The 27,653-nt window shown below is 37.9% G+C and overlaps 1 protein-coding gene across 2 annotated transcripts in view; it reads left to right on the top strand.

The window, feature by feature from the left end:
• Positions 1 to 27,653, top strand: part of KHDRBS3 (KH RNA binding domain containing, signal transduction associated 3) — an 86,246-nt gene that overhangs the window by 13,501 nt on the left and 45,092 nt on the right. For both annotated transcript variants that reach the window (XR_010090734.1, XM_063451037.1), the window contains exons 2-3: positions 22,044 to 22,162; positions 25,172 to 25,288. Coding sequence is in view for 1 of the 2 variants with exons in the window: in XM_063451037.1 (XP_063307107.1) it covers positions 22,044 to 22,162; positions 25,172 to 25,288 (236 nt within the window). In the remaining variant the exon portion in view is untranslated. The remainder of the gene's footprint in view (positions 1 to 22,043; positions 22,163 to 25,171; positions 25,289 to 27,653) is intronic.

Here is a 27,653-nt window from a genome sequence, read left to right as displayed (position 1 = left end):
TTTTAAAACATTTAGCAATTGAGTAGAAACCTTCAAATTAAACCAATGTTTGTAAAATGTTGTCTATGTATTATGAAAGAAGACTTAAAAGTGATCCTATCCCTTATACTATCTGTATCCCTGGGTCCCTGAGGGGGGGATTTGAGGATCTGATATAAAATTTAAAAGAATATTGGATCAGCATTCAGTTATTTTATGTTTAAATTAAGAATCTTTTTTGTTTTTTAAGGTGCGTGTGTTTTTGTTTTTTCTCTATAAACACCATAGACACAACTGGATAATTCCTAAATCCCAGACTGGTAGGGGTGCCTGAAAACTGGTTTGGAAACCACTGGAGTAAAGAATATAACAAAAAGTAACCAATTAAAAAAAAAAAAAAAAAAAAAGGAAATTATTTTAACCCAATAATCAAGCCATGCACAAGCCTGTAAGCCTCTTTTGAGGAAGACTTTGTGTTAAAATTCGTTGTGCAACAGTTTACTTTTCCTTCATGATTACTTGCATTGGAACCCAATCTCCAATATTGATAAGGAAGGTAATTTGTGCTTTTAAATAAATGTGTACAAGGGTACCATGATTTGCTCAAATTTACTTATTTCAGAGGTATTCCTTTTGCAGTGTAAGGGAAAGGAGCCATCATTACTTTACCGGAATTTGCTATATTATTCTGTATGAGTGTGCTGCATTCTATTGCTCAGATAAATGTGAGTTTAACCCCTTAAAGGGACACTCTAGGCACCCAGACCACTTCTGCCCATTGGAGTGGTCTGGGTGCCAACTCCCACTACCCTTAACCCTGCCAGTGTAATTATTGCAGTTTTTTTTAAACTGCAATAATTACCTTGCAGGGTTAAGTCCTCCCCTAGTGGCTGTCTATTAGACAGCCACTAGAGGGAACTTCCTGGTCCCTAGCACAGGTTTCCTGTGCTAGAGCGTCGCTGGACGTCCTCACGCTGTGTGAGGACCTCCAGCGTCGCTCTATTCCCCATAGGGAAGCATTGAAATTCATTTTCAATGCTTTCCTATGGGGAGCGCTAATGCGCATGCGCGGCAATGCCGCGCATGCGCACTAGGTCTCCTCGGCCGGCGGGCGAGATCAGTCTCGCCCACCGGCCGACGTAAGTAGAAGGAGGAGCGTCGCGGAGACAGTGGCGAGGGACATCGCCGCTGTCCCAGGTAAGTGACTGAAGGGGTTTTCACCCCTTCAGTAACCGGGGATTGGTGGGTGGGTGGGAGGGAGAGGGACCCTCCAGTGCCAGAAAAACGGATCGTTTTTCTGGCACTGGAGTTTCCCTTTAAGGACCAAACTTCTGGAATAAAAGGGATCATGACATGTCACATATGTCATGTGTCCTTAAGGGGTTAAAACTACATGACCATTAGCTGCACTAAAGCTCTTCTTTTGTAAGACTGCATAGCACACCCCAACTTCTGGGGGGATTTAAAAAAAAAATTAAAAAAAATTGGAATTAACAAAGCAACATACTCTGAATTGTCAGTCCTCTGTAGTTTCGATGGTGCTGAGGAAGAAGTATGTTATGATTTTTGTCTTGTCTCACTTGCAATGCAGCAAGTTTGCCTTTAAGATTTCACAAGAAGTCGTTGGGGTTTGGTGTGTGTTTTTTTTTTTTTTTTTTAAATCTTGTTTTATTAAATTCGTATCTTCCTGATAAAGAACCCATAGTCATTGTTTTTCTTAATTCCTTTGGTTCATATGTATGCCCTGCTCTGACTTCTGCATGCTCCTGCAAATGCCAAACTACTACTATCAAAAGGCTTTATCCTTGGGGCTTAAGGCAACTCCCCTATTTTATTTATGTTCCAACCTTGTTCCCCTTCCACCCCATACATAAATGTTGTGTTTGATGTTTAATACATCTCTGGACGTTAGTTAAGGATTGCCTGGAACAGAAATTGTACTCTGGAAAGCATGTTACTCTTAAGTGTATGTAACGTCTGCCAAACCATGATGAGCTCCTTATTCGAGAGTGCAAAGTCTACCTGATGTCTCCTCAAGAAGAGGCATGACACTTCATAGAAATAACTCATCAAAATGTGTGGGCACCCGTATTCCCAAAGTTATTCAATGGTTCACTATTCCTAGGGTGCAACATCACATTAAGGATATCCACTTTGTCCTTGTTGAGTCTGAGGTTTGAAAGGGTACTAAAATTCCAACATATGTGGCCGCCTTATGTACCTGCCCCCGTGCCCACCCCAACCTTTGTAAACTAGAGTTTGCAGGAGGTGCTCCGCTCCAATGGTAGAATGAAATAGATGTGGGAGTAGGATAGCTCCAAACATATAACATCTTTTACTATCTGACCATTTAAATGCTTTGTGATATATTTTTTTCTAATGTTGGCTTGTTTAGGCCTTGGGGCTTGCCCCTTCTGTGGTAGTGATATATGGTGACTGGTAAGAACTAGAATCCATATTTCTTCCAGAAGCCAGGTGCGTGATCTTTATTTTAAATATATGATCTTCTGCCTTTTCTGGAGGGTAGGTATAAACATTTTGAAAGATTGGTGGTGGTGGTGTGGGTGTGTTTTTTTTTTTTTTTCTTTTTTTTTAAATTCATATTCTAAATAAAAAAAATATATATCTTTTGAGTTTATATCAAGTTGCTGTAGGTAGAATCTCATGTTAGGACTGTTTGGCTGTTTCACTGTTTTCACATGTGTTTTTGAGTCACATGGAGAAAAAATTTACTTTCAGAAGGTAAACTGAAAACCATATAAAGTTATTGTGTTCCTCCCAATCTAGGGATACACAGGAGTTTTCTACCGGAAGAAACTCCTGTATTTTACTGGCCCGCCACCAACTTCCAGTAAATTTGTAACAACCTCACAACCTCATGTAGAAAGAAAACTGGTTACTAGTGAGTGGCTTTTAATAGGGAAAATCACACCAGTTCAATAACTCACTCTATCTACTAATCTATATAAAAGAAACAACAACAACAAACAAAAAAACACACTCCCAGCTTACCTCCCTGAGCATTTTTGTTGGTATAGGAAGCTCCTGTTGGCTGTATGTTAACCTAGGAAGGCTTTTTAGAGTGATGTATGTTCTGGCATAAAGTGCAGCTACTCAGTCTTTCTCTGAGTAGCTGCTCCTGCCTGGAGGGTCTGTAGTGCCTTTATGTATCCAACTTATTACAGATTTAAAGGAAAATGTGAGGCTTGCATCAAGTTCTGTGTTTAGGTTTAAGGGGGCTACGTTTAAGATGGTTCAGGAAAAATCTCTACATACTTTGTCTGTCTTCCCAAACCTATTTTACATTATTATGTTTAGGACAAAACTGGACTTTTAACGGACTTGTTAATAGTGGCTCACTCATAGCACACTACTTGGTTAAGGCTCCCTAGCTGTGATATTATCTATAAATTGCAACATTTGTTCCGAGTTACATATAAGTAATAGGGGTATGTAATCTCATTTGTGTATCCACCTGACAGTCACTAGAAAACGAGAATTACCTCACAGTTTTGCACCCTACGCTTAATTTGATCGTAGCGCTGTTCATGCTAATCTATGAAGACTAATACTCGACTAATTACATTTATATTTGTTTTGTTTTCAGTTACTCTAGCTTGTAAATACCTTAATTTATGATAATTTCTAACTCATGAGTTTTGCTTCCCGTGTATCTACATACATGGGATAACACTCCATTACATATTATTTTTTTTTTTTTTTTTTTTTTTGTGCATTAACTCACTTCTACTTTTTCACTTATACTTAATAAATGTTAAGTTTTATTTGATTGAATTACTTTGTGGTCAGGGCACTTGTCCAGTCTTGTCCTTCATACCATTTTGGGTTTATGCCCACTAGCCCTTTGACCTTATATTGATATAGATATATATATATATATATATATATATATATATATATATATATATATATATATATATATATATATATATATATATATATATATATATATATATATATATTCATAAAGTTTTGTTTATTACTGGTTATCTCAGCTTTGTAGTATTATTTGTGTATTTCACCACATGTTTAAGGACATGTCACGAAAGACTAGTACTTGTCCAAAATAAAGTATTGCATGGTTGTTCCATTGGGGGCTGTCTATTATGTTTGTTCAGGGATTTCAGTAGCAGTGTTTTGGGACCTGCTTGCTGGCTGCACTAGTCCTTGGTCCCAGGGACATAAGCAGCAAGATATATGCCTGAGAGCTGCAAGTTCCTTTGTAAAGGCAGTAGTTTGAAGCAGGGTAGGCAGATGGGTCTATGCCTTTTTGGCAGGACAAGGCTTTCTTGAGGTATGCCTTGCTGGAGTAGCTGCAGGCTTCACCCCCATTCTCAGTAGCTGTCTTCACTGGTAGAACTACATCACTGGTGGCATATGGTCACAGGGACTAATAGAAATTGTACCTATTTTAACTATACTGGGGTTTCCAAAACCTTATTGAGGTACCCCACCCTATTTTACGCACCTTAACACACACGGTAGTGCCAGAGGATGTCTAGTCCTAAAGACACTACTACTTTTACTAAAATAAAATGGTTTGTTGGTTGACTTCAAAATAAAGGGCATGCAATGTGCAAAGTTTTTATTGTGCTGACCGAGGCTTTTGTGATTGACTGCATCTTTAAAATCTTCCTAAGCTTTTCATCAGATCCATGCATGAATCTGTTAACTATTTCATCACTTGTAGTAAGCCTCCTTAATGGTAGATTGTGTTGTGCAAACCATTTCTGCCATGGCAACAAAATAATAAAGCAGATACCATTATATCACTCTGTTGCAAAATGGGCTAAGTATGGGCTAAATGGGCTAAGTATGCAGAGATTTGGACAAACAGTCACTTAACTTTATTTTTTTCTTTTTAGTATTAGTATTTTATTTATATAGCGCCAATTAAGTGATCTTCTTAAAGAACCATAGGAGGATCAAGGCTTTGACTCTCCTTTTGGGTAGGAATGTGGGGCACAGCATCCGCCTTGCTGTTCTAGGACCCAGGCCCATAAATGGTACTGAAAGTAGGGGGCATATTTGGGTACATTTGGCTTGCCAGGAATGTAATAGTTTGGCCCTAGGTAAATATTCCAGATTTTTGTGATCTTTGTAAATTGTTATTGGGTGTAATAGATGACGCCATTCTTCAAATGCTTGTTTGATGGTGAGCAAGTCTTTATCCCCAATGTCAGTCTCTGTGAGTGAAAGTCTTTTGGAGTGGAATACCACAGGGTGTAATTGGTCTTCCTTTGTGAGAGGATGGCACCGTTTGCCCCCTCTGAAGCATTAGCCTCCACAAAGTATGGTTTCTCTGAGTCTGGGAGAGACAATATAAGGGTGGGAATTAAGTTATTTTAGGCCTTCAAAAGCCTTTTGTGCCTTTTTGATCCAAGCAAACTTGTTATACTTTTTGGTAAGACAGCCCACATGGAATGGCTGTAGGGGCCGACTTGTGCTTGCGTTGCCCCCCGAGTAACTAAAGCATTTGCTGGCAGTTGGGAGGAGAGTCAGGCATGTCCCTCACTCCTGGGATGCTGAGATTCACGTGGTACCCTGTGAGTGAGTGCAGCGCCCCTACCTCTCCCAGCATGCAGTGATACTTTCTAGCAATGTGTAGTACATTGTAAGGAATAGAATGAGGCCTGAATTTGTTACCAAGATATACTGAAATCGGCTGTGTTGTGGCTGACACTCCTTTTTACAGGTCTTCTAGGTCAGTGTCTCCCTTTCATAATGATGAAGTTGTTTATGGTTCCTAAAAGAAACCCCAGACCCCAAAAGCACTTCAGCTTCCTGAAGTTCATTATGTATAAAGTGTGTCTTTGTGGATGGGGAGAAAAAAATGGCAATTGCAATAGAAATTGGCACTTTTATAAACTAATCTTGTTACACTTATGGCAATCAATCCGATAACGGTCCTGATACTTTGTTTAGCTCAGTCAAGCTAAATTTAAGAGGCAGAAATAGCTCCAAGCACATGCCTTGTAAAGACTTTTCATTGAGCTGCGTCGGGAAGTCTGTCATTGGACAAACACAGAAAGTCTAGATGGGGCTACAGAGGAAGGAAGGGGCTTGCACAGACTGCAGACGAGATCTGATTTTTTTTAGATATACCCCAATGGAAAAATACACCATAAATAGATGCATGTTTTCATTGGAGATAAACAGGCTATCTGTTCTGTAATGGATATCACTCATGTACCACCACAAAGGCTGGAGATTGATGGGAGAACTGATGTACTATTAGGTATGCTTACTAGGAATCATGGAAGTTACTTTTTATGAAAGTTTGTTAATGGAATGTTATAGAAATATTTTGTACTTTTGAGACATTTTTATCCCCTTGTATATAGATCAACATGCTTATTTACATGTTGATACTCCGTTAAGCAGTTTTAGTTATTTTTCTTGATCTAGTGTGGCTCGTTACTTCACCTAATCACGATGCCTTTAATTTAAATCCTATCAGAGGTTTAATTGATCATCAGAAACTAAGCTGTGTGGATTTTTTTTTTTTCACCTAATGGCCTCTGCGGTCTATATAGCTCACCCTTTAAGACTGACCTAACAAAATAATTAATCAATGTTCTCATTATTTAATCACTAAATAACCTGAGATTGCTTTAACTAAAAAAAAAAAAGAGTAACAGTGGTCTTCAATAAACCTAGAACTGTGGAGTCTTTTAAGCCCTTAAGGACCAAACTTGTGGAATAAAAGGGAATAATGACATGTCACACATGTCACGTGTCCTTAAGGGGTTAATGAGAATGAGACAAATTAAGGCCATGATGTCGGACCTATACTAATTGTTCTTCTCAATGTGCTGGTTTTCTTTTTAACTTGGAATTAGCTTGTTAGTTCTCAGTGATTTCCAGTTTAGTTAATTTCATAGTGTGTGTATTTTATAATTCTATGGAATTGTTTTTGTATATCTTTTTTTTTATGTCTAAATAATGGAGGATTTCTTTGAAAGTTATCTTACTTCCCTCAATGATCAGACATTGTTTTCCATTGTGTATCCTTTGCTTTAGCTGAAATCTAATTGCCTCCAGTCTGCATGGCTGACTTTTTTTTTTTCTATTTTGCCTTTTGGTGACCTGTTCATTAAACGGACACTATATTCACCAGAGCCACTTCAGCTTAATGTAGTGTTCCTGGTGTCTATAGTATGCCTCTGCAGGCTGAGCACTGTAAATGTTGCCTTTTTGGAGAAAAGGCAGGGTTTACATTACTGCCCAGGAACTATCTCAGACAGGCTCTAGACAAGCTTCCTAGTGTGGCGTTCAGCGGCTCCACGCTCTGTATGGAAGTGCTAAACATCTAGAGTTATTGTTTTATTGCTGGATATTTGCTGGAAAGTGATATAGTGACTCTTCCAGCTGTGTTGTGCAAGCTATCGGACTATAGGGTACCCTAACCAGCAGCTACTCTTACCATGAGCTCTATAACCTATATGAGACTGTAAGATTCCAGGGAGTTTACTTTTCCTGGGGCTGAAATTGTAATAAAAATGACTGTGGACCCAATGACCTATATTAAAGGGACACAATAACAAGTTAGTCTAATGAAAGTAGTTCTAGTACCTGGAGTCGTATGGTGCTCAGTTCAGTGTGTTTTGACCAGTTTAAAACAAACATTAAATAAGCATCTCTAGTCACCCACAGTCCAGGCCCCACTGGAGGAATGGCTAATACAGATATTACACCCGCTCTTCTAGCCATACCAATTCATACCAACAATGTGTGCTGTGGTAGGCTAACAGGTCAGTGCATTCTAGTCTCCCATTGCTGCTAAACCTTGTCTTTTCTCATTTGCTCAAGCAGAACAGTGGGATGGAATGCTGGAACTATCATTTAGCATTAAAACATTGAAAATGTTATAACGCTGGAATGTCGGTGCCTGGAACTCCAGACACCATAACAACTTAAATGAATTGGGGCAGTAACAGTGCCTGCAATGTACCTTTTAACTAATAAAGCAGTTACATTTGGTTGTTACAATTCAGGGTGTATTGTAGCTGTATGTTTTGGTAAAATACCTTTTTATCTTTTTATATACCTTAAAGGGACACTATAGTCACCTGAACAACTGTAGCTTAATGAAGTTGTTTTGGTGTATAGCACATGCCCCTGCAGCCTCACTGCTCAATCCTCTGCCATTTAGAAGTTAAATCCCTTTGATTATGAACCCTAGTCACACCTCCCTGCATGTGACTTGCACAGCCTTCCATAAACACTTCCTGTAAAGAGAGCCCTATTTAGGCTTTCCTTATTGCAAGTTCTGTTTAATTAAGCTTTTCTTATCCCCTGCTATGTTAATAGCTTGCTAGACCCTGCAAGAGCCTCCTATATGTGATTAAAGATCAATTTAGATATTGAGATACAATTATTTAAGGTAAATTACATCTGTTTGAAAGTGAAACCAGTTTTTTTTCATGCAGGCTCTGTCAATCATAGCCAGGGGAGGTGTGGCTAGGGCTGCATAAACAGAAACAGAGTGATTTAATTCCTAAATGACAGTGAATTGGGCAGTGAAATTGCAAGGCAATGATCTATACACTAAAACTGCTTTATTTAGCTAAAGTAATTTAGGTGACTATAGTGTTCCTTTAATAAAATGTTTTTTTGTGCTCTATAAATACATTGTATCCTTATCAAATATTTCATCCAGTACCCAAAGTTAACCTGAAATCTATTTAACCTGATTTGTAACTATGTAATAATACATATATTTTGAGGGTTTTTCTTTTAATCTTATTTAATCCCAATGAACTATGTAGGATAGAAAACCATGTTCTGAGCCATCTCAATGCATGTGTTCAATAGAACATAATTCTGTTGGACATAAACATCAGACAGTCTCTGTGTGGAGCTGGGTGTTTTGCTTTTGAACTCAAATTGGGCAGACTAGATGGGACGAATGGTTCTTATCTGCCATCACATTCTATGTTTCTGTGTTTCTTTCTGGGCAAGAAGAGGTTAACCTAATTACCCGCAATTTATTAGTTTATCTTGTAGGCCTAGTGCAGCACATTGGTTCCCCTGCCCCCCTCACTATTAGTGGTCGCTGGGACATATGAAGGGCTAGCAAAAGTGACTAGGTACAATCAAATTTGCACACCTACTAAATAAGTACTTAATGTTCCTTTTGGGTGGTAAAAACATACTGAATAATCCACTAGAAGGATTACTCACAATGGAGATCGTAGAGTATCTGAAGGAGTGAGGCTGATTATAGATGTACACCGTCAAGAAGAAACCTTGACCGGAACACTCATTGAGCAAGTATTTTACCCCAAGATATACCTACTGGTTTCCTTTAGTGTGAGCAGGGTTAAATCCCTGCTCACACAAGGGAATCCCAGGTATTATTGGATCTCTCTTAGCGGTGTCATTTTAAGTGGCACCAGACTCTTTGAGATGCATGCAGTGCTTGAAGTCAGTACTGCATAGAGCCCTTTAAATCCATAGAGAACACTGCAGGTGAAAAATCAAGCTCAACCAATGATTATCTTACTGGATCTGATGTTTTGGGGTCCCACGGGGTATAAGCAGATCCTGGAGGGTCTCCCTCAATGGCATTTTCATAAGGGCTGGACTTTGTTAGTTGCCCAGCACCGATCTCAATGCATTGGTTGTACTATATTCAATGAAAAAGATGGGAAGCTTTCATAGTGAAAATCGCCAGTAGATAGCTTTAACATGCCGCTCAGTTTTCGCTTGGATTTCCTTCTGCTAATATCAGTGTGTCAGACCGCCTTGCACTCCGACCTGGTATATCTGTCAATCGCTGCACTGTACTTGAACACCATAACCACCGTAGACCCCACAAACTGCCGCAGCTTGGTTGGGATCTCGCCATCCTCCACCCACATAGGGCCCAAGACTTCCAGTGGGTGAACCTCTCCTAGTCCAGAGAGCGTAGCAAAAACAGCTCTTATAAGAGCAAGTGATTTTACTCAGGCGAGTATTGATATAGCAATCCCCAGAGTGTATGTAGTTCTCCAATCCCGAAACATGAGCCAAGACTTCATGAAGGGGTAAACGAATCTCCGTTTAATGGGAGCTACACTTGGCCTTATATGACAATCCCCATGCAAGGGGTATGCCCACAAGGACCTTGTGGGGGACTGATTTGCAAATTCACAGACCAATAACAAGGTTACAAGGCACGACACTCCCACACACAGCACACAATCCCTCCCTCCCTGGGAGATAATTGGACCAGTAACTGTACTAATTCTAATCCAATTGACTCCAAGCACAGAAAAAAAATACTTTTTTAAAACACCCCAAAAGTACCCTAAAAATACATATCTCCTGATAGCCTTGATCTGGGTGACCAACATATCCAAAAATCACCCGGATCAATTCAGGGGTTCAGGAATTTCCTGGAAGACATTTATTTGACCGACAGCAGGCATGGTCCCATAGCCGAAAATAGTTATAGAATCGCGAGGGAACCGCAAAGTGTTCATGCCGAAAATAGTTCCAGGGCATTCGCGGCTAAGTCCCCCTGAAGTCTATTCACAGTTTTGGTCCATGCAAACAAGATGTCCACCACTTGGTGGTCGTCCATAGGAATTGCTGCCACCCAGACGAACAATTAGACCACAGCGGTGGAAATTGCAACAATGTATCAATTAAGCTTAACAAGCTCCAGGGTTGTCTCTGGTTCGTGCGGCTGCTCGGTTACCGAACCATATAATTCCAATAGACAAACGGAGGCTTTTTTTATATTACAGTTTACAGGGTGCATAGTCAGTGGGCAGGAGGCTAGCAAGCAGGCCCCTCCAAGAACTTGTGGCAAACTCACTTGAAATGGGTGATGATATCAGTGCTGATATTATCAGAGGGAAACTTTTTTGGATTATGGATCAGGATTAAGGACGAAAATTAGGTTTAGAAGAAATATTCAGTTTAGTGTTGTGTTTATTAATAGATTTATATTTAAGGTTTGGAGCGTGGATTAGGATTTGGGCCAGCAAGGCATTGCTCTGCTGACCTCAGTAGAGGGAATCTTTCTAATACTTTAGGGTTAGGATTTAGATTAGGATTAAGAGTATATTTAGATTTTGGTGTGAGTTAAGATTAAGGGTTAGAGTAAGGATTTGGTTTAGAATTAGGTTTTTGTTAACAATTAAGGATTTAGACACGGGTTAAAATTAATACTTTGCAAAGATATACAAATGGGGCGTCCTTGTACTCAAAAGATGTTGCTGAGGATAGTTGATAATTGTATTACAGTGGGACACATGTAATGTAAAAAATAAGCCGAACAAAATGCCAAGTGTACAAAATTGAAAAATAAAAATTAATACCACAACCTTTGAGGGAAAATAAAGTGAAAACATGGCACCTAAATAAAGCTAAAAATATGTCAAGTCCTAGTCCCCATGGTGTCCACTCTTCAAGTGGTATGCATGTATTGAGTAATGTAAGTGTGGTTTACTAAATTGCATCATAAACCCATCTTCAATTTGCCATTTCAAAAAAAAAAAAATGCATTGGGCTGGTTTATAAATTCAGCTTAGTATTTTCACAAAATGTACAAGGGTATACGAAGAGGGTCAGTCTGTAAACAGGAGATATAGTTGAGCATGATTTAGTGACATTTATTACAGTAACTAAAGTTTACAAAATATTGTGCTAAATTGCAATGTGCATGTAAAACAATGTGAAAATAAAATGCCATACAATTTTAAAGAAACTGGTGCTAAAATAGCTGTATAATAGGGTTCAATAATTACCATGTAACATACCCTGTGATGTCTACTTTCACAAATGGTATGCATTTTTTGGGTAATTTGAACTGTGAAACTGCTACAATGCCCCAAAAAATATAAACTGGGCCCATCAAATTCATCTATCAAATTTCTAACTGTAAAAACTGAAAGTCAGATCTGTTATAACACTGCAATTTTGCAAGATGGTGCCAAAGGCATACGTTGTCAGAATTGTTTTAGTTTGAAGGTTTTGCTGAGCACAATTTTGAAGTTTTGATCAGTGGAACATATTAGATTTGAAAAATGCATTGTTGAAAATTCCTACAAACTTTGACATAAACTGGTAAAACAGGGCAACACGTTATGGCACAATATATACCATATCAGACCTCCCAGATGTGTCTAATTTTAAAAATGGTAGGCTTTTGTGGGATCATTTGAACAAATAAACCACTAGAATGTCACAAAATTAGGCATAAGCCCATCCAATCAGTCTAGCTGTAAAAACTAAAATGGTCAGTTCTCTTTTATGACACTGTAGCTTCACAGGATCGTGAGAAAGACATACATTGGGGGTATCATTGAAATCAAAAGATGTAGCTGAACACATTATAGTAGCACACATCAGGTTTACAAAATAATTATGTAAATACCTTGATTATATGTGTGACTATATTAAAAATTGGATCTAAATTCTACTCCAATTTTTAGCAGCGATTGGGAGTTAAATTGCTACATAATACGCGTCAAGCTACCTGTACCTGTAGGTAAATCAGAGTACGTATGCTGCAGTAATTATACACACATCGCCAAAACTGTGAACCATTTTTAATTTTTTGCATTTTTGTGTAATCTTTTGTTAAATGAGAAGTTGTATATGTATATGCCACAATAAATTTAAGCCCTTTCTGTTCTGTATGGGGACAGTCGAAGAAATCCTTTAAATTACAAACCTATAGCTCAAATTCAAGTTGTGTTTTTTTCTTTTTTTTTGTATTTGTTTTTTGTTTTCCATTGACCTCTGCAGGGAAAATACTCTTCTAAAGATATACGATTTTAAAGAATCAATTCACTCTATACACTATGTTCTATGGCTGCAGGTTTCCATTTCTGTTAGTTGACGCATCACGTACCCTCTGAATTTATTACTTTAATATTTAATACTAAATTATGAAAACTTCCGCAGTTATCCTTAATTGCCAACCAACCAGAAAAGGGTTACGTTTATCAATGCTATAGAAAGCCAAGTATAATGTTATAGCTTTGGTGGGTGGTCTTACATTTTTAATGTCTTCTTTTAGGTTTCTACTTATGCCAAGATCAAATAAGTTAGAAAATGTGACAATGTGTTCAGTCAAAGCCATGCAATGTTTTTCTCTCCTAATAATGGCCCAAATTGTGAGCATATTATTTAATATCCCTGTGGCACTGATATTTGCCCTGCTTGTTAAACAATAGTTGAGATTGAAGTGGAAGTTTTTGAAGTTTTTCTGTAATAAACGTCATAGATCTACACAGAACCGATGTTAGTGTTTATAGTGAATTAGATGATATTGCGTAATTTCCTTATTAAACTGCCTAATCCATTTCCTAGGATACAAGATAATCCCATTTACTCTTTCATTTAGGGTTCAGACCGCATTTGTACGGATAGCATAACTGTTGTCTGAAAGGTTTCCCAAACTAGGTATCGATCAAGCCATGATTACATTTTAACTTATGCTAGGATTTTCCTAGTGTGTTTATTTTTATTTTTTTTATTAACTCTGTAATGAAAGGGTCATGTGAATTTGCTCAGAATTACAATTCTAGACAAAAATACGTCTTTTGGTTAAACCGTGACACTGGGTTTTACAATATTAAGATGTTAACGCTACCATTAGTACCTTATGCATAGGCATGCGCACAGGGTGTGCCTGGGAACACCCTAATCCCCGCGGCGCGCATATGCAGTGAGACCAGCATGCAGAGCCAGCACTATCCAAGCGCAGGCTCTGCTCTAAGCCTCCCTCCCCACATGCAGGGAGGGAGGCAGGAGAGGACCCGGGGAGCTCAACCAGCAGCTCCACAGGGTTCCTCTCGCGAGATCGGAGCGCTCAGAACGCTCAGATCTTGCGAGAGTGAACTTTAGCCCCACAGGCTAGAGTTCACTCTCCACTGGACCACCAGGAATGGCAGCAGGAACAAGAATCCTCCCTCCCTACATAAGGTAAGAAGGGAGGGGGGATATTGAGTAATGTACCCTCACCTCCACCCCCACAATCACCCACACACACAGCATCCACATACAGCACCTTCACACATACAGCACGCACAACCACACCTACAGCGCACACACACAGCACCCTCACAAACACACACACAGCAGCCTCACACACACAGCACCCTCACACACAGCACACTAACAGGACCCTAACAAACACACACAGCACACAAACAGCACCCTCACACACACACACACATCAGACTAACGACACCCTGAAACCACCCTCACACAGCGCGCGCACACACACACACAGCAGTGTGTGTGTGTGTGTGTGTGTATGTATATGTATATGTATACATATATACACACACGCGGCGTGTGTTTGTGCTTTAGGGTGCACACCCTAATGCAATAGGCTGCACACACATATGACCTTATGTAAACCTGAGACTCTCTAGAGGAGACTCGGAAGGGCAGAATAAATCCATATTAAAGAGGTACTGCAACTGGTTCATCTCATTGAAGTGATTATAGTGTCTGTATCCCCCTTGCACTCTCTCTGTATTAAACCATTTTTAATGCTAGACTGGAATCTCTTGAAGCCCATCTATGCTGCTTTGGAGGGGACATTAAAGAGACACTATAGTAACCCAAACAACTTTAGCTTAATGAAGTGGTTTTGGTGTATAAATGATGCCCCTGCAGTCTCACTGCTTAATTCTCTGCCATTTAGGAGTTAAATTACTTTGTTTATGCAGCCCTAGGCACACTTCCCTGCATATGACTTGCTAAGTCTTCCTAAACACTTCCTGTAAAGACTCATCTAATGTTTACATTTCCTTATTGCAAATTCTGATTAATTTAGAATTAATCTCCTGCATTATTAATTGTCAGCTAGACTCTGCTGGAGCCTCCTGTAAGTGATTTTAAAGTTCAATTTAGAGAGCAAGTAAGTAAGCTACTATCTGATTTAAAAGTGAACCCATTTTATTTTTTCATGCAGTTATGCGTGGTTAAGGCTGCATCAACAGAGACAAAAGTGATTTAACTCCTAAATGGCAGAGAATTGAGCAGTGATAATTCAGAGGCGTGATCTATACATCCAACCACTTCATTGAGCTAAAGTTGTTTTGGTAACTATAGTGTCCCTTTAACTTAAGCAGCAACGGGAGAATGTGATTGGCTGAGAGTGTCCGCTGACTGCTTTCAGCCTTTCACAGTGCTAGTATCAATTGGTATGGCTAGTAGAGAGTGTATAATTTCTGCCTTAGCCAAACCTTCAGTGGGTGCCAGGCAGTGAGTAACCCTTATTTAGTATTACACTGCTCAAATGGTTTCACACTAAAGAGAGGGACAGTGCCAGAGGACTCAAAGTCCAGCAAACATGTGTCGGTTTGTTTACTTAGATATTCTAATATATTGGCTGTATCTATTGTTCTTTTGAGAAATCCGTTATACTAATTTGACACACATGATGAAGGTCTAATTTTCAGAGGTGAGAAGCATGTGGATGGTCTTTGTAAGCTTCTTGGTTGAAATAATTGTTGTAAAGCAATGGGGGGGTTATCCATCCTGAAATATACAATCTTGGTTTATATTTATGCTGTCGAATGTATATGTACTAAACCTACGTAACATATGAAATAAATGTTATGTTCAAATAATATCTTAAGTATTTCAGGTCCCAAATTACAAGCAATACAGTTTGTACATCATCTTTCCACTTAGTCCAATGAGAATGAAGTTGGTAACACAATGTAGAAGGTTGTCCCAGTTCATATGCCTTATTTTCTATCACTATACATAACACTTCTTTGATAGTAGGAATGGTAGAAGATTTCCAGCGAGGTAAACAAGATGTTGCCTATATTTAGTTTATCTACTTTGGTAATGGATTTGGGGAATTTCCTAAATAGGCCTGACTCCGAGGTGAAAACAGTGATAGTTGGGTCTACTTATTATTGTGTTATGTAGACTGAGGAAGCAAAGTACCAGTGGTAAAGAATCTTAAAATGGTTCTCCAAATGGTTGGTACATTAGGTAATACCCATCAAGGCAAGAAAAACGTCAAACCATTCCTCTAGTTTATACTGTGTAACCAGCTCTGTCCCAGGACAACATATGAGACCGTAGAAGGATATTGATACTTTAGAGAGCGTTCAGAGAAGGGCTACTAATCTGGTTCATGGATTGCAGGATAAAACTTACCAGGAAAGGTTAAAGGATCTTAACATGTATAGCTTGGAGGAAAGACGAGACAGGGGGGATATGATAGAAACATTTAAATACATAAAGGGAATCAACACAGTAAAGGAGGAGACCATATTTAAAAGAAGGACAACTACCACAGCAAGAGGACATAGTCTTAAATTAGATGGGCAAAGGTTTAAAAATATCAGGAAGTATTACTTTGTGGTAGAGGTTAAAGTAAAGGAGTTTAAGCATGCGTGGGATAGGCATAAGGCCATCCTAACTATAAGATATGGCTAATTTAAAAGTATTTTAAAAGTATTTTGCAATATTGGGCAGACTAGATGGGCCAAATCAACATACAGTTACAATGTAAAACACTCCCACATAAACCGTATAATCCCTCCTCTCTATCCTGCAGATAATTGGGTTAAGTGGCCATAGTAAACTTAATTATCTCCAGGTACAGAAAGTGTTTAAAAGTTATAAATTCACAAAACACTTTAAAATACATAAAATCATATTTCGCATAACCTATAGTCTACATATCCCCAGATAGCTTCGATCTGAGTGCTCAATATATCTGAAAAGCGCTCAGGTCCCACAAACACAATCGAATCGCCATGGGGTTAATGGAATTGACCGACCGCTCTGAATTAGTCTGTCCAGAAATAGTTCCACGCTTTTAGCTATAAGGGTAGGTTTAGTTTGTGCGTTTCATCTGAACAGAAAGTAGTGAAATCAACAAAAAGGTGACTGAATCCCCTGGCTCATATTATAGGAATGGTAGGTAGTTTTAGTCGAACAAACCATCGAACCAGGTTCTCCTAGCTTGCCGCAGCCAGAAGCACGCGTTCGGGTCGTTGAGTGAGTGCCTCAGAGTTCCAGGCACTCAACAACTAAGTCCTGCTGCCTGCATTCGTGCCACACCGAGAACCTGTATTCATGTGGTTTGTTTCAAGTTAACAAGCCTTGGGGTCGTTGTTCGGTGATTAGGTCGGCAATCAAAATATGGAAGGAAAGAGGGTCAACTGCTCAAACAGCATACGAAAAGAGCACTGGTACACACAAAATAGGGAGATTTTGTCGCAGGTCGATTTTAGATATAGACCTAGTTGAAGCCAAAGGGTTGTGTGTTATGTTAAAATATTATTTTGATTTATTTATCAGCAAGTTGAATTTCGGTTAAACAGTATCCGGTAGGCCAAATTTTTATTTTTATTTTTTGTTAAATGGTAGTAGGGAACTTCCATGACAAAATAGATTTTGGTAAAGCTCTAAATAAACTACTGGAATACCCATGCCACCATTGAGTTGGAGATGCTTCATTGTTAATTTAATCCTGCTGGGTTTATTCCAAATAAATCTGATCATTGAGGAATGGAATTAACTGAAAGTATACAGGTATAGATTGTGCTAACACTCTAAAATAATAAAGAATCTTCGGGTGAACAGTCATTTTGATAGATACTATTCTATCCAACCATGAGAGCTCAAGTCTACATCATATTTTCATCTTTCTCTGGTGGTTAGGCTACATTTTTTTTCAAATGTAAATGGTTTTAGAACACCGGCCCCCGCTCCCCATCCCTATTATTGCTTTAGAGAGCCAGAAATTCTCCTCACTGAGCTAACTCTGTAAGGTGCCTGCCATATTGGTTACATAAAACGTTGTTAGCGGCATGTACTCTTAATGCACTGCTTGTGAGATCACATGGAGTGCAGTGTAATTCATGACAACCTTGATCTGTTGCATCTGGTGTTGATCTGGTTTGTAGCATTTGAAGGTCAACGGATGTCAATTCTGTGCAGATTGCGATGCACAGATGCCCATTAATTGGCTGGGAATGGTCAGCTGACATTCTTAGCCAATGAATCCGTGGCAGGATCAGTATCTGTCTTCTGCTGCTTTGCCAAAGACAAATGTCCTAAATCTGCCTTTTAAAGAGCACGAGCCCGATAAGGCTTCGCTAACCATATGCCCCATTTTCATTCATATAGTTATGGTTGGAGTAACCGTTTAACCCCTTAAGGACACATGACATGTGTGACATGTCATGATTCCCTTTTATTCCAGAAGTTTGGTCCTTAAGGGGTTAAAGTCACTGCTAATTCTTTGTTTAAATTCAATTAACTATATAGATACTAATTTGCCCATTTTATTGGTTAAGTGAAGTCTGGAGGTTGCAGCGGTCAGAAGGTGACAATGCTGGTTTATCACGGTCCAATTTTACTTCAGATTATTGGCATTGTGAAGATAGGATGTCTTTACAGTTTTAGCATTAAACCTGCTTCCTCTCTGTATTATATAGGATAATGTCACAAATTCCATTTGACTTTATTTTAGTAAAGTGTGTTTCTTCAACTAATCCTTGATCAAACATGAGAGAAGGCAGAGGCCATCCTTAAACTCCATTTTCTAAATACTGCTACGCATTTTGATGTGTGCACAGCTACAAATGCAACATCTGCACTTGGAGGTTTTAATCCCAGGCTTTATGAGAAACCTTAATCATACTTCTCACTTATTGTAAAGCTAGGAAAGGCTCACACAACAGTGGTATGGAATGTAATCTGTGGATTAGCAAAAAGCAAATCAGACTACCCTTTCAACCTTGAAAATCTGATTAAAGATCTGAGGGCCATTTGCGCGAAAAGTAATTATATGGTCATCTAATACATTGTGTTTGCTTATAAAGAGTGTGAAAAAGTAGAATGTTCTTTTTAAAGTGGGGGCATCTATATTTATACTAGTTTGCAATTTGAAATGCCTACGCAAACAAAATGCTTCATTCATTATGCAGTGGAATAAACAGAGAATGCATTCTAAGATTGGACTGGGAGAAATCCTTCATGTCGCCTTACCGGTTTTAAATGCTGTTTTTATGTTTTAATGTTTCACAGGGTTCTAATAAAAAAGTCACTATTTGTAGCAAAGATGAATTGGCTTATAAGTGTGGTGGAAGCAATGCCATTCTATGAACAGTAGACCACATTTGATTAAGCAATATTGTTTGAAACTTGGCAATACGGCTTCTTGTCTGGCTATCATTCCGATTCCATTTATTTACCTTGTGTTTGCAAGGATACCGTTCAGTTTTTATTCTCGAATATTGTAAAACATTCATGTGTTTTTTCTATGCTTTTTTTTTTTTTTTATGTGTGTCTCGCAATCGAGATGTAAGGTTACCTTCTCACTGCGCCTAGTGTTCCCTGTACCAGAGGACTTGGATTTCGACCACCAACACTCCGCACGCATGCAGACATCGTGGCATCTTGATGTCGTACATGATGCGGAACACTCAGACTCTGCCTTTTTATGTACTGTATTTACTCAAATCTAATGCACACCTTTATTGGCTAAATAAAGTCTCCAAAAATTGATTGTGCATTTAGATTTGAGTACGAACGGTGCTTTAGAGATAATGGGCATACAACACATAATCACCGGGGGAAAATTCACAGAGGCAAAATTCTCATTCTCATCACTGCGATAGGCTTTCTGTTTTCAGAATTTCACCCGGGTCAGAAGACAGTAGTCTCTTATCAACCTATATGTTGTATAGTAGTATCTTGTATAGTATGTACAAATGCGCATTACATTCGCCATACATTACATAGGCTTCCAGGTTTAAAAATGTAAATGAACATTCATTGGTGCATAAGATTCGAGTAAATAGGGTATTTAAAGTGACATGCCACTTTTTTTATGACTTGTTACTTTTTCGTGACATCACTGTACATGCACACAATCACTGAACAGATTGGGATATTTAACTTCCTGATTGTTCTTAATTCATTGCCCAGTCTTTGTTTCTGATTACCCAAGAGTATGTTATATATTACTTATTGTTCTGTTTTCTGACCTTGGCTTGTCTGTCCATTCTTGATCATTGTAACCCTGACCTTGGCATGTTTCTCATTTCTGTGTACCTCCTGTAATCCCTGACCTCAGCTTTAACATTTTATTCTGTGTCTGCTTGCAGACTTTTGTGAATATACTAAAATAATATTATTTTAGTATATTCACAAGAGTGTTTTGAGGAGTTTTTACACTTGTTTTTGGTGCAGCTTCATAATATAATATAAAACATTTATTGGAGACTATTATATTACGAGCGCCTACTTTTTACTTGTTTTCTGTGTTATATGCTTGCAGACTTTGACTGAAGGACCGGTACGCATACCTTACTTGCATATACCTAGGTTTGGGTCAGGCTAACCCTGATACTAGATAGCAATAGATGTCCTATGGTTTGGCTTCTTTTGAATATCCAAACGAAAGTGGTCGAGGCACTCTGCTCTGCAAGTTTTGAATGCTGTTTAATGTAGCATATTGCCAGCCTTCACAAGCAAACGTTTGGGTATTGTGATTGGGGGTGTAGGCCTACCCAAGGGCAGGGAGCATCACCTCTCTTATTTTATTCTCATCTAAGGAAATGTCCTCACAAAAGGAGTGCAGTCCCCTCCACTGGAATGTTGTGACTTCTGTGTATCGACATCAAGAATTTTTATAAAGTGTATAGTACCGTTAGGAGCTTGCATATCATTAAAGCTCAGTCTTTCTTGCTGCAGTAAAAACCCTTTAACTGCGTATTCTTGTTTGTGTACATTTCACTGCAGAAATATCAGTATAATCTGTGTTTGAAGGCCAACTGGAATGTATACCTAGCAGCTTTTCTCAATATTTGTGAAACTAAAGTTATGTAGAAGTATATATTGCATTATCCATATATTCTTTTTTTCCTTCATTGGTAGGGTGATTTTTACAAGGCTGTCTTCGTCTTTCATAGGAGTCAGTATTAGGAGTTGAAGGAATCATTCCATTAGCTGTTTATTGTGCAATAATAGAAAATACTATTTTCTATTCTTTCAATAATTGTTATTCGCATATTACAGATTTAGCAAGACTTCTGCAAGTACTGTAACTGCTGATTTAAAATGTGCATTGTGTGCATAAGATACGTCCACTCAATATGATTTATTTTTAACTGTTGCAAATTGCTGATTTGAAATGTAGGATGTAATGCAGCAGACATTGCATCCATTATGAGTTTGCCCTTTAGTCAGCTTTTTTTTTTTTTGGTAAACAGAATGTGCAGTATGATTAGCTACAGTACAGAGTCCCTTTAAGTGGATTTTACAAATCAAAAAATGGAGCAGATACTTTGCTACAAATGCATTTTGTTGTACTCTGTTAGTTTAGACACATTACTGGGAACCTTGTTCCTGTGGAGCTCAGACACACGAACTCTATGGAGTGCCTAGAAAATGGGGACAGAGGGATTTTTGGCCCCCAAAAAAGACTAAATAGAGACACTTGGGAGGTATCGGGATAAGAGAGAATGACTGACTGGGATTTTGTTCTTGTAACAGCAGAGATGTCTTCTAACCTTTTACCTTAAATTCAGTTTCATTCTCTTTGGTTAATTTGCTGGAATGCCCTTAATCTTCTATCTGGAAGTGACCCTTATGAACCTTCATAGAGGAAACCCTATCACATTAGAGACTTCAGCCAGCCCCTCTGAAGTTTTATGTCCAATTGTTTAGACACAGTATAACATCAGTTTTCAGAGGGAGTGATGCCCACAAATTATCTTCCCTTATAGCCACTACAATTAATTGTAGTAATTATAGTTTCTCATCTAAGGAGCCCAACCGATGCATGCTAGTGTACATTCTTCTCGATGAGTGTATTCTGGTGTGTATAATGGTCTATTTATTAATAAAACATTTTTTTTTTTTGTGGGGACCCATACAAAGTGCTTCCAACTGTTTTGAACAACATCCCTACTTGTAGAATCTTCTTCTTTTTTTTTTTTTTGGAAGAGTCTTGCTTGAGCAGTTGTTGACATTGGTGATTATGTGACAAGTGTTAAGGGATTGTCCAGTAATTCAGTTTAACTTATCTTTTGATTTTTCCATTTTAGAAATTGAAAAAGTCCAGAAAGGAGAGGAGAGCAATGAAGACCAGTACATAGATGTTGTAATCAATAAAAATATGAAACTCGCCCAGAAAGTCCTAATCCCTATTAAACAGTTTCCCAAGGTGAGTGTCTTGTGTGAACGGAAAAATAACAAGTGCATGAATATTCAAAATGCTTTATTGCCACGCTGTAGTTGTCTTTGCAGCAATGGTTCTCATTCTTTGATCTCCATTTAATATTTTTGGATAAACCTTTCAAATGATTAATCTACACGTTTCCCTATAGACTTTAATTGTGAAGTCTGTAGATAAATAATTTGACTTTTTTTTTTTTTTTTTTTTTATCCAAAAATAAACTTGTTCATAAATGAGATCAATGTCCAAAGAAAAACTCAACCCCCCTGTTATAAAAGACATGTGCCTACATTTTGGCCTGTCTGGGGTTAAAGAAGCAAAAGTTAAATACAAAGTGCACTTTGGAGAGAGAACATGCAATTGAAAAGTTCGGTCTAATGATCTGGTCTTGGTTGGACCCAGTTCCTCACTGTAAACGTGTGTTGGTTTGCAATTCACCAATAGCTCCTTGCATATTCTCAAGGTGGAAGGCACTTTTGCGCTGCACGGATGTCCTTTAGATATTACATTTTAGTCTCCTCCCATGGGATTTGTCAAAGTTAAAGAAGCGTCAGGTTTCTTTTTGTATTCTCACTTTTCATGACGATCAAACTACATGTAAATTCTAGATACAGTGTTTATAAGACTCTAAGCATTTTACTTTTAAACATTCTTCTAATAAGACAGATGTTGGTAACCACATGGTGCCACAAATGATGGGAAAAAAACAAAAACAGAAATAAAAACCTCTTGTATCTGCCACATGCGGTGTCACTTTATAGCAATTAATAATTGTCCCAAAACCAGCAGTGGCTGGGCGTGAATGCATACACATGTTCCCACAAGGAAGACCCATTGGAGACGTGTTAAATGCTTCTCAGCAGAGAAAATAAAATGGTTCATTCACAGAATAGAATCACGAACTGCTGATGTTTATAAGCCATCCAGCCCATCATTGTAAAGTAAATAAATGGGTATTGTGTAAAAGATACCAGAACACGTGCTATAAAATATAAAATAATCGTTCTCCTGATCAGCTTACGTATACCTGGTCATCCGTTAAGCAGGGTGTAATCACATGTACAGGTAGACTCTCTTACATGTTTAATTCGTCAAAGACCATTTTTAGTTCTAGACCTATAGAATGTTACCCGTTTGTTTGTTCTTGGTCTGTGTAAACATACATAGAAATTTAAGGTTAACTCTGTCCACTCCAATATTTACCAAACACTGCATATACTAGTCATCACAAAAGCGTGTTGCTGGTCGTGTCTTTAGTGTAGAGACATAAAGTATAGTTTGAAAGTGTTTTTTTTTTTCTATTGTTTATTAATATGCACATACACTAAAACTGATCATTTCAAGGGTTCACCGCAATCTTCATTTTCCAAGATATTCAGATTCCTGATATTGAAGAATAGTGTGTGTGTGTGTGCGTGTAACAATATAAAAAACAGACCTGTTAAGATTTAGCTAAATTTAAGTATACTACTTTTATGCATGTAAAAAAAAAAGCTGAAAAAATGAATAAAACACCTTTTTACGGTTTAACTTTCCTTGTCCTATTTTGTTCTACGCAATATCTGCTTGCTTTGACTACCGGAGTCTTTCATGAAAACTGCAGGATTTTCTCCAAAGTCCTCTCTAATGTGGTTTATCCATAAATTTGTATTCATGCAGAGTGCAATCCCGCATAGATTTGCATTTAAGGAAAATGTACAGAAGCACAAACCTTACACCATTAATGGAGAGAATGACAGAAAAAATATGGAAAGCTTTTAAACTCTATAAATGTTTTACCAAAACACCAGTGTATTTTCATTTTACGTTTAAGTTCCTGAATTATTTACAAATTATCTGGCTCAGGATATTTTTTTGGTACTTGCTTTTTATCAAGCTCTAGACCAGGGATAGGCAACCTTCGGCACTCCAGATGTTGTGGACTACATCCTCCATAATGCTCTTACAACCATAATGCTGGTAAGGCATCGTGGAAGGTGTAGTCCAAAACATCTGGAGTGCCGAAGGTTGCCTATGCCTGCTCTAGACATACAATTTTTTTATCTGGACTCTTTGGGAGTCCTATGAAAATGGCTCAGCATACTGAATATAATGGAACTAATATCAACATATAATTGTAATTACAAATTAGAAGACCGATATGTTATTTATTTATCCATAGTCATCCATCTGCTTCTTTGTAGCAATCTATGTTGTATATTTTTCTCTTATAATGAGATTTGTTTTACTTTCATATATGGTGTATTGCATGATTATTACATTGTGCTTGGTGTTCAAGACGAAATGGCCATGCATTTGTTGTTTAACTTGTTATACTGAGCTTCAAGTACTCTTTGGAAATCTAAATAAATTGAAAATCATGCACAGAATCACACACTTATACACATTATTTTTTACTAAATTGCTGGAAGAATGCACACTTCTAAATTATTTAACCAGTCCTCAAGGCACCCTTACCAGTCCAAGATTTAGGGCTTGCCCAGATCTGTTTCTAAGGTGCTTTTAGAAAAAAAGAACGGGTGGGAAACCTTGGACACAATCGGGATATCCTTTAAATCCTGGACTGATAGGAGTGACTTTAGGACTGGTTTGGGAACCATTGCTTTAGATTAAATGCAGTCTATTTATTATTTTTTTTTCTCTTTTCTGGTGAATTACATTGTAGTGTAGATACACTTCTTGTGACTGTCAACTGCTTATTAAGTATCCACCTTGCATAATTGTAAAGCGCTGTGGAAACTGTTGGCACATTATAAATGCTGATATTACAGGAAAACTAAAACTAGGTTAATTCAAAGAAAAGTGTTTGTTCTGGGAAGTCCAATCCACTCACATGCAAAGTCCATGTTAAGTTTGCGTCTGTAGAGTGTTTTGTCCCCTACACGTTTCTCCTGTGTGTTTTGAGAATTGCAATCACAGACATACCCACGCAATAAAACAAATGCATAACATACAATCCTGGCTGTTTGATTCATGGGCTTATTTTGTTTTCTATAGTTTAACTTTGTTGGGAAGCTTTTGGGTCCACGTGGAAATTCTCTGAAGCGATTACAAGAAGACACTCTAACGAAAATGTCTATTCTCGGGAAGGGTTCCATGAGAGACAAGGCAAAGGTAGGTCTACATTTACATTTAATGCATTTCTTATTGCTGCTTTCTCTATTTATTGTGCAGTAATCTATTCTATAGAGAGAGCATTATTTTATTAATTATAAAAGGCCAATAAAAATGTCTTAAAATAAATTTAAAGGGTAAACTGGAGGTTAAACAAATAAAACCCAAATTTGCTAAGAATTGCCCAGGTGTATCATCACCCACACATTTTACTCCTAGCCAAAAAGATCCTCATTATGCAAATTGATCCTATACAACACAAATATAAAGGAAAAACATCACAGTGTAGTATATAAAGTGCATAATTGAGGCAGCTAAAGCGATCAGAGATACTCACTTTCCAGTGCCTAGTAGTAGTACTCTTTAAACTATGCAGACACAACCATATATATCCAGTACTCCAGGATAGCCGAAATCGACAGCAGGAACCCAGGATCCACTGAGAAGAAAGTATAATTGCTCTATTTTACATGAACTAGGAACCAAAGTAGCAAAATAATGATGTTAAAGAATCTTTATTATGTCGTCAAAGTATAAAAGCAAAGTAGAAAGATAAGCACAAGCATTTCAACCCTAACAGGGTCTTCCTCAGGTGCAATCTGAAAATGTAAGACTTAATTTGGAAAGTCACATGGGATACTTCTCATCGTTATATCAGGCACCATTTTTTTTTCAATATAATTGGGTAGTTTATTTGAAATAGGAAAGAGAACCTTTTTTTTTGCATGTGTGTAAAATATGGTGATTCAATGCTGTAATCAGCTGTAGGTTAATTGCCAGTAAACTGGATTGTAAACCCCAACGTCTAAACTAATCATTATGATAACGAGAGCTTCCAAAATGTTGAGTTTGCCCATCAGAAAAAACATTTCTGTCCTATTGCCACTATCCAGAATAGATTTTTTTTTTATATGTGTGTATATACATACATATAAAAAAAAATATATATATACAAAAAAATATATATATATATATATATATATTTTTTTTTTGTTAAATCATTAGAGATATAAATTTGAAACAATGTTGTCCGTTTCTAAAATACATTTCTTGTATAGCCTTGGTATTTAATAGGAAAAGAGATTACCCAATACATGTTACCATGTTCACCCACACATTTAAAATAAATAAATAAATGTGTCGTTGGAATGTAAAATATTAAGGCATACGGAGTCCTTAATAATTTTAAATAAACCATCTTGATTTAAGCTGCTCTTTAGCTATTGTATTGGATTCATTGTTGGAATAACTGTTATAAGACTTGAACTATGATCTGATAACTTGGATAATTCTTCAATGGAAAGTAATATCAGTGGTTTGAGTGATCTGCCAGTTTGGAGTAACCATTTGAAGCTTGTCCAATGTCTATAACCACTTCTGCTTTTAGAAGTGGTCATGTAGGATGGAATCTATTTGCAGTGTTTCTATTGGAAATGTTGTATATACAGAGATGTGCTCTTTTGTGCTGAGGAACATGGTGGCAGGGTTAAAGTCTCTCGTAGACATCGATAGATTTATGTACTATTAAAATCAGTGGGGGAAAACGACCCGCAAACCATGCCTAATGTGCATTTTTACATTTTATAGTAGGTACACTAATCTTTTAAAATTGTTTAAAATGGCTAAATTACCTTCTGGTTGGGTTTCAAACCTTTTGACAGGGAAAGTAAGGTTTATAGAGAAATTAGGATGCTGTTAAACGAGGTCTGTGAATGTTTGTTTATTATGCTGATGTTTGAATGCAGGGGTATGTTTGTACGTGGGTGAGCTACCCTGCATCCTTCTTTTTCATAGTGGGTACTACAGGTGGTTCCAGCATGGCTAGGAAGTGCTATGGACATTGGTGGAACTCATGACCTGCTCGCGCCAAGTGGATTTGCACCAACTGTATTGCTGGTTGTAACGCACCTGGGCTTTCACTACTACTTACCTTGCTATATCTCGGAGTGTGAATTGAAATACATATTATAACTGGGTATTGCCCCAAAAATTCTCTTTGTTATAAGTGACCATTCTTGATCATAGGATGATATACAGGGAGAAAGACTGGACATACTAAAACACAAACGTATAATATAAAAAAGGGTAATCCAGATGTGGACCCTGTGCTCACTGTGCCTAGAGGGGTGTACTGACTACACCTTGCTGACGAGGCTTGAAGAAGGCTGAAACTATCATCCAGGTTTTCTGTATCTCTCATGCAGAGAGAAATTGCCAGCATTTTGGTTGTGGACTACCCTTATGGGTGGGATCTGTCTGATATTCCATGGCGCTGGTTCTCTCTGTAATGGCACAAGTGAGCAAAAAACATCTTGAAACCAGAGCAAGGATTTACCAAATGGCAATCTATTGAGTTTCTCTAACG

Source organism: Pelobates fuscus, chromosome 4 (assembly GCF_036172605.1).
Source record: "Pelobates fuscus isolate aPelFus1 chromosome 4, aPelFus1.pri, whole genome shotgun sequence".
NCBI lineage: Eukaryota > Metazoa > Chordata > Amphibia > Anura > Pelobatidae > Pelobates > Pelobates fuscus.
The sequence above is the reverse complement of the archived record's forward strand: the minus strand, read 5'-3'. Positions and strand labels throughout refer to the sequence as shown.